At 31.9% G+C, this 8,418-nt stretch overlaps 1 protein-coding gene across 1 annotated transcript; it reads left to right on the forward strand.

The window, feature by feature from the left end:
- The first annotated feature begins 1,078 nt into the window (after positions 1–1,078).
- Positions 1,079–8,195, forward strand: LOC139497161 (uncharacterized). Its single transcript, XM_071285249.1, has 10 exons — positions 1,079–1,206; positions 2,070–2,168; positions 2,700–2,994; positions 3,503–3,785; positions 4,205–4,441; positions 4,881–4,957; positions 5,315–5,419; positions 5,799–6,013; positions 6,524–6,688; positions 7,802–8,195. The coding sequence occupies exons 1-10, from the start codon at positions 1,094–1,096 to the stop codon at positions 8,109–8,111; spliced, it is 1,899 nt and encodes a 632-aa protein (XP_071141350.1). The 5' UTR covers positions 1,079–1,093; the 3' UTR covers positions 8,112–8,195.
- Positions 8,196–8,418: the final 223 nt, after the last annotated feature.

Here is an 8,418-nt window from a genome sequence, read left to right on the forward strand (position 1 = left end):
AGGGTTATTTGGAAAAATACTTTCTTGCAGTCTGGTTTCTACAACATTAAATGTGAAACGTTTGCTTTATTTGGCAAAACGTTTGGGAATTCTGATTTTTAATGCTCATCAACTTCGATCTTTATTTGACCTTTTTTACTTTTTTTGATTCGAGCGTCACTGACGTATGTTTTGTAGACAAAACACGCGTCTGGCGTAAATAAAAAAATTAATCCTGGTTTCTATGATGATTTTTTGTGCATCTTTGCATTTATTCGTTTGCTTATTTGTCATACAATGTAGTACAGAAGTTTTTTTTCCATATCTGTTCGAATTTATAATTAATGTAATTTGGTGGATTTTCTCAGTTAGAATCATGATCAGTTCAATTTGCAAACAATAACAGACATTAAAAAAAAATCATTATTTTTAGTCATTAGGTCGCTGCCTAATTGACGTTTTTGTCTATAATGTCTGGTTGTTTTGTTCACAGATCGATCGTTGTCAATATCATGTATTTAATTAGACTGCCATACAAGCGAGAGGTACATAGTTTTAATCACTACATCTGTTCTTTGCACTGTTTGTAAATATAACTTAATTTTAATAAATAGGCCACGTATGCACCAGTTATTAATCATCTTTATTCAGATGGAAAACTGGAAAACTTAAAGAAGAAGAACCCATGCATCTTGATGAACCTTGTCCAGACATTTTTTTTGTCCTTAAAGATAGGTCTGATTCAATGATTCTAAATTTAGCAGATGATATAAAAAAGAAGATGTGGTATGATTGCCAATGAGACAACTATCCACAAAAGACCAAAATGACACAAACATTAACAACTATAGGTCACCGTATGACCTTCAATAATGAGCAAAGCCCATACAGGATAGTCAGCTATAAAAGGCCCCGATAAGACAATGTAAAACAATTCAAACGACAAAAATAACGGCCTTATTTAAGTAAAAAAATGAACGAAACTCAAATATGTAACACATAAACAAACGACAACCACTGAATTACAGGCTCCTGACTTGGGACAAGCACATACATAAATAATGTGGCAGGGTGAGACATTTTATAGTTCCCTAGTGGCAAAAGTGTGTTATATATGTCTGTATATTATGATTTCAGGAGAGATGATCCATGCATGTCTGGCATTGAAGAAATGGGCCTAGAAAAATCAGCTTTACAGAAATCTTGTAGTTTTATAAATCCATTTAAGTAAGTTTGTATACAACATGTACAATGTACCTATAGAACTGTAAATACTACATTATTATACATTTAATGTTTTTTTCTAACTTTTTGTCGCACTAACTTTGCAAATAGATTTTACGTAAAAATGAGGCAAAAGACACACATTTTTTTATTTGATCATTAGGAAGAATAAGGTCAACAGTTCCTTAAAAGGTATCACTCATAGGCAATGAAATTCTAGTTTGATTCAAATTTTTGAGGTAGTTTTTGATGAAGTTGAAGTCCAATCAACTTGAAACTTAGTAAAATCAACTTGAAACTTAGTAAACATGTTCCCTACATGATCTTTCTAATTTTAATGCCAATTTAGAAATTTTATCCCATTTTCACGGTCCACTAAACATAGAAAATGATAGTACGGAAGGGACACATTCATGTTATGATCTATAATGCCAATCAGCAGTTGCACCTGACATCAGTCTCTCATTATGAAAATGTACATGTAAATATAAAAAAGAAGATGTGGTATGATTGCGAATGAGACAACTCTCCACAAGCAACCCAAATGACACAGAAATTAACAAAATGTAAGTTCCTTCAATAGGCATTTAAGAGAATGTCAGTGGTAACGTTTCTACAATGTCAATGAATATACATGTACATGTACATGTCTGTTGTACCATGTTGTAGAAGAGTGTGAGCTGTTGTTTTTCTTGAAGAGTTTCATATACAATGTATGCCACAAAGAGTAAAAGGTTTTAAGTGTTTTCTGTTAGTACAAATGTAACAAATATTGATTTACAAGCATGAAATTCATAAATATATTTGAATGAAAGGGTTAGAAAGTATGAGATCAATCATCATCTAATATTGTCTTACATTTTCAGTCTGACTATGAACAATTCTGAAAAGAACTTTATTGGTGACTGGAATGAAGATGATGACTCAGCAAGTGATTATCAACCTAGTTTGGATGCCACTTTAAGGTAAGATGAATATGTTAGATTCTCTCCTCATTCATTTTAACAACAACCAAAAATATGTCATCCTCAGGTCACCTTAAGGTCTTCAACACACTTGAAACTCTTCAAGAAAACCAACAACTTGCAATGAGCTCTTTAAATTATTTTGCACATGTAAAATATGGACAAGTTTCAGAAAAAAAAGAGTTTTTGCCTCCCACACCACCATTTTGGAAAGGGAAGGATGAGATTCTTACGATTAAGCTATCACAGTTTTCTATAAGATAATATTGTCAAGTTCCAACAATATCTTGGTTCCCAAGATACATTTCATACTGCAAGGAAACAAAAATGTGTAAAATAATAAAAAGACATTTGGTTAAACGCTACAATGGATGGATAAAATAACTAAAAGTGGAAGGATAAAACATACCAACATTGTTCATTATATAAGATATATGACTATGCATTTCAAACCACAATTCTTTATTGGTTTTCAAACTGGATATGCTTTCAGTCACCAATTTTATATCTTAATGATAATCCATATTTCAGACAGGACCACAATATAAGAATGGACTTAGATTCTGATGATGAAGACATAGATATTGATATTGAAAAAGGAGACAGTATTGCTGATGAACCAGCAGTTGAACTAGGGCCAAACATTAGCAGAATAAAAACTGATAATGATTTAACTGCACTGCTTGAAGACAGAACATTTTTGGTTTTTTTAAACCAAATTTTGGTATTGGCAAAAATGAAAGTTGAAAACTGTGCAGTAGTGGGTTGCCATGAAGAAGTTGTTATTAGCACTGAAGTGATTTCATCTGCATTGTATTTAAAATGGGTATGTATTATTACAGTTTGTGCTAAAACTGTTCAAAATTACTTGAGTAAATTTCGAATTAAATTAATTTAGACATCAGCATCAAGCTAGTGGCACAGGCTGTACTGAGATAAAATATAATAATACTCAACTCAATACACATTCACACAAAAACAACACATACATGTTTAATTTTATTTTACATACAAAATATTTTTTTTATCAATGATTAAATTTAATATTGTTTATATAGGTAACTACAAAATGTATATCTACATAACCCATCTGAAAAGGTTCGTCACTCTTGTAAAATGTAGTTCACTAAATTTTAGTAAGTAACTTCTGGTTTTCATTTTAATCTTGTACTGTATTAAAGGGGACGAAACAGAACACTTTTTTGTGATGTATGACAAAATTATATTTGTTTACAAATGCAAGAATATTTCATGATCCATAATCTAAATTGTAGAAAACAGTGCAGACTGTGTTGTTTACATAAATGACGTCAGAAATAAAATCTCTATTTCAGACTTGTAAAAATAACCACTTGGTAAACAAATGGTGCTCTCAGCCAGTATTGAATCGTAGGTTACACAGTGGAGACCTTCTTTTTTCATCAGCTCTATTGATATCAGGATGTAACTTCCAAAAGATTTCCCTGTTTGCAAGATTTTTAAAACTGGCAATTCCACTTTCTGTATCTTATCTAAAGATTCAGCGGACATATTTGGCTCCAACATTAGATGAGATCTGGGAGAAAGAACAGAATCAGGTTTTCCTTGAATTTAAAGACAAAGAACTTATTTTACTGGGTAACTTTTTACTTAAATAATAGTTTACTATGTTACTTTGGATTTGAGATTCAATATTTATCAATTCAAAGTAAATAATAAAGTAGAGGTATTTGTTTTTTGGCCATGGGTAAAAATCTCTGCTATATGTTTGCAAAGTTATTGCAACAATTGGATCTTATAACCAAATGAAAAGGGAGACTGTGAGGCATTTTTTTATGAACTACAATCTTAATGAAATTTTATCTCTCATTTCTTCAATGTGAACACATAACATGCGTCGGTCGTAGTGAAGTTATTAGCCTGGAACCTTTAATAAGTATTTCTAATATATTTTTAGGGATAATTTAACAAAACCCCATTAGGCATTTAGTGGTGATGTGTGGGTCTTTCAAACACATTCTTGTAAAATTATGTTTTTGATATTCAAATTATTTAAGGTGATGGAAGGATGGACAGTCCTGGCCATTGTGCCCAGTACTGCACCTACACATTTATGGAAATGGATACCAAAAAGATTGTATGCATAGTGACCATGGACAAACGGATGACCGATAAAAAAAGTACAAATCTGGAGAAGGCCTGTTTCCTGAAAGGTTTACTGTTTCTATTAGGAAAAGGATTGAAAATAGCTGAAATAGTCACTGATGCCCATGTCCAAGTGGAAGCATTAATGAGTAAGTTGTATAACGATTTCTTATATACAATGTATGCATAAGTTATAGTATAGTAAAAAATTGTAAAAAGTATTTACACCAGGAGTAATTGTTTCTTTTGTCAAAATATTGCACTAAGTATGTACACATTAAAATACAACTGAAGCAAAAAGTTTTAAAAAAAATGTACATTAATAAACGTCAGGTTTCAGTTGAGAACCCATGATTCTATGGTAAAGATTGTATCTGGTCTATATCAGTATATGTTGAGAACCGTTATTTTTTCAAACTAGTAGTTGACATACATTGATTGTGTCACAATGTATGTAATGTACGTCAAAGGTCAAGGTAAACAACTTCGGTTGGAGTTGAGTACCCTGCATCCATATGCTGAATAAAGTATGTTCAGTGCACTGCATGGATATTTAAAACTGTTTAATTATGTATAATCTTCTTTCAGGGAGAGAATTTCCAAATATCAAACATTCCTTTGATATTTGGCATGGGGCCAAAAATCTTGGAAAGAAGATCATAAAGGTAGGTATCAAAGAAACAGTTTAATTTATATACATGTACTAATATTATTCATTTTTGTTTGTCAATCAACTTATTTATCTAATCTGAAACTCAGCCTTAACAAATGAATGAATTTTGAAAATAAACCCTCATGGAGTCATTATTAATTGAAATCATGATGCCATTTCATTATTGATTGCATTGTTTTTTTTTATTTTCTACAAATACATCTTAAAATTTAGGTGGTATTATTTTTTTTATTTTGAATATTGAACAGTTATAATAAGCTTTAAAAATACATATTATCATGAATATACACAATAATCTTTTGTTCTACAAGAATCTGCTCTTTATTTTTATGTAACTTATTTTTAATAGGCTGGGCAGGAAAAGGAAAAGAAATGTCTACTGGAATGGACTAGAGATATTGTAAATCACTTTTGGTATTCTGCAGATGTATCAAAGTCTATTCAAGAATTCATGGTATGTTATGATATGGTAGTACATGTTCTTGTTTTGGATATGGTTATTGTTTGATCTGTTTATATTTTAGGATTAAATACCATCTCATCCAGTAAAATTCAGAATAGAAATCATTTTAAAAAGAAGCGACTAAAAATCAGTATTGAATGCTTTGAAGACATAAGAGACATGTATCAAAAAAGAAAAATTATGAATGAATATTTTATTCCAGGCTTGAAAAAATATCATTGTCTCATAGACGAAAATCTAAGTGTATCGTGTGAGAAAAACATTTTTGTTGTCCAGATATATTCTCATTTTCCTATTTCTTTGTAATTTGCACTATAAGGTTGTATTTCTAATTTGAATTTATTCCTCAATTGCTATTTTGAATTTACAGGGTGTGTGGTGTGGAATGATACACCATGTTGTTAACGAGCATGAATGGTCTATGTCTTACACTGACGATGGAACATATGCCTGTAAACATGGTCCGTTATGTGCAGAGAGGGAAAAGGGTTGGTTGAAAGCTGGTTCACCAGCTCATGATGCAGCCATTGGAATTGTGATGGACAAAAGATTCATTAAGAAAATTCCTTACTACTTAAACTGCAGGTATGATATAAGTTATCTATGTTCATATCCTAAGATATGGGTATTTTAATCACATAAAGTAACCAAGTAGTACATCTGAGGTGGGCCAAAGGTTGTACAAGGTATTGGAAGGGTGTAAAAATACCAATATTTACCAATATGTATGTAGATAACAATGGGAAATGGTTAGCGACATCCAGGAATATGTCTTAGCAACAAGCTGGGAATATATGTTTTTTAACGACATGTCATTAGCCAATCAATACCCAATTTTACAGTCCATTGAACATGGAAAATGCAAGTCATGTGGGGCATCCGTGTACCTCGGACACATTTTTGTTTTTACTAATTTTCAACAAACTACACATTACGGCTCTTTGAAATATGGTATTAAGGTTTATATGAGCATGCTTTACTGTGCAGTATGTTTTCAATTTCGTTACTTAACTTCCTGTTTACCTTATAATTTAAATGGGGGTATCATTAGTGAGCAGTAGCTTACAGATTTACTTATTATTTACTTTTTTTCAGGAGCACAGCTGAATTGGAAAATTTCCAGAATTTGATCCTTAAATATGCTTCCAAGCGCCATTCATTTAATCCAGTTTCATACAGAGCTCGCAATCTGTTAGCAGCCCTGGATAATAATGCTCATTGCCAAAGGCAAATGATGGTCAACAAAGATGGAAGCACTAGGTAAACTATTATTGTTATTCCCCATCTACGATAAGAGTAGGGGCATTATGTTTTCTTGTCTGTGCGTCTGTTCCGCTTTAGGTCTGGTTAAGATTTTGGTCAAGGCAGTTTTTGATGAAGTTGAAGTCGAATCAACCTGAAACTTAGTACACATATTCCCAATGTTAAGAACTTTATCATTTAAATGCCAAATTAGATTTTTTACCCCAATTTCAAGATCCACTAAACAGAGTATATGATAGTGCGAGTGGGGCATCCATGTACAATGGACACATTCTTGTTTTTTTTTGGAAAAAATATGGAATACTGTGAAGGTACTTTAATTTGTGGGTATCAATTTTCGTGGTTTAAGCAACATTTACATGTTCATGGAATTTTAAATTCGTTGATTTAATTTAAAAAAAATTAAAAACAAAGAAAAAATGAAAAATTGAAGCCATTAGAAGCGATGGATAAAATTGTTAACTGAGATAGAGTAATCAACAGATTAAAGACCATCAAAGGTGTTAATAAGGCCATAAACATGTCGCCTATAGAAAACAGTTACAAAAATCAAATAGTATAAACATATCTTGAATTGTAAATTGCATTTTCGTGGATATTTGATTTCGTGGTTATGCCAATATCTGCATACAAAGCATAATAGAAATTTTATGTTTCGTTCAACATTTAAATTCGTGGTTATCATGTACCCACGAAATCCACGAAAATTGGTATCCAACGAATATTAATGAATCCACAGTATTTGCTCTCTGACCACTCCGTGTATTGTAATATTCTCCGACAGATCGCCGATATTCAATATACTTTCTAGATTATAACAGTAGTCAAACCTACTTGGGGATATTTCTATGTCTTGGTTTGAACAAATGTTGTTTTATTTCGTTGGACACTTAAATTCGTGGATAAAGTCATCCACAAAAAACCACGAAAATTGCTACCCCACGAATAAAAGTACTTTCACAGTAGTACAATACTGTCAGCCTCCATAATATGTAGACTGCAACACAAACTTTTTTGGGAAGTCCGTAAATATTAGATCTGTTCGGTTGTCTATCACTTGGTACACTATTGAGTATTTTTATACATGTACATTAAAAAAAAATTTTTTAGGTATCAGAGATACTACAGCAAGACTGGTATTCAGTGGTCAGTGTATGCTAAAAGGGAGGACAAAGACTATCACCATGTCCCTACCATAATAAAAACCATAGTAGAAAACCGACTACAAGATCCTGTTGGGATGAACAGAAAAGTGCTACTAGATGTCAATGACCCAAGGAGAGTGTCAGCAGTACTTGCACCAACCTTGCCACCATCAACAGCTGATCTTGTCGCACAAAAAATATCAAGATTTAACAAGGAAGACCCAGAAAAAACTCTCGATTATAGTTGGACTGATGTCCATTTAAGTACCAGTTGATTATAATGTTTTATGCATTATGAATTGTTGAAGCATTTTAGAAAGTTTTTTATGTTCAGACAAAAATAAAATTGCCCAACATTTTATTCTAGATTAGCTCTTATTGATTTTGTACCTGTATTGTACAAATTAGAATAGACCTTGTACATGTTGTATGCTAATGATACTAATTCATTGTAATTTTGTACTAAATATTTGCCTGAAAGTTATATCCCAGGGTGCTATACCATGTAAAGTGATATTATTGTCATTGATCATGAACTTCCTGTTAAACCTTGTCATTTCTCGGCGACAAGTGTTTTCAATG

Source organism: Mytilus edulis, chromosome 12 (genome assembly GCF_963676685.1).
Source record: "Mytilus edulis chromosome 12, xbMytEdul2.2, whole genome shotgun sequence".
Lineage (NCBI taxonomy): Eukaryota > Metazoa > Mollusca > Bivalvia > Mytilida > Mytilidae > Mytilus > Mytilus edulis.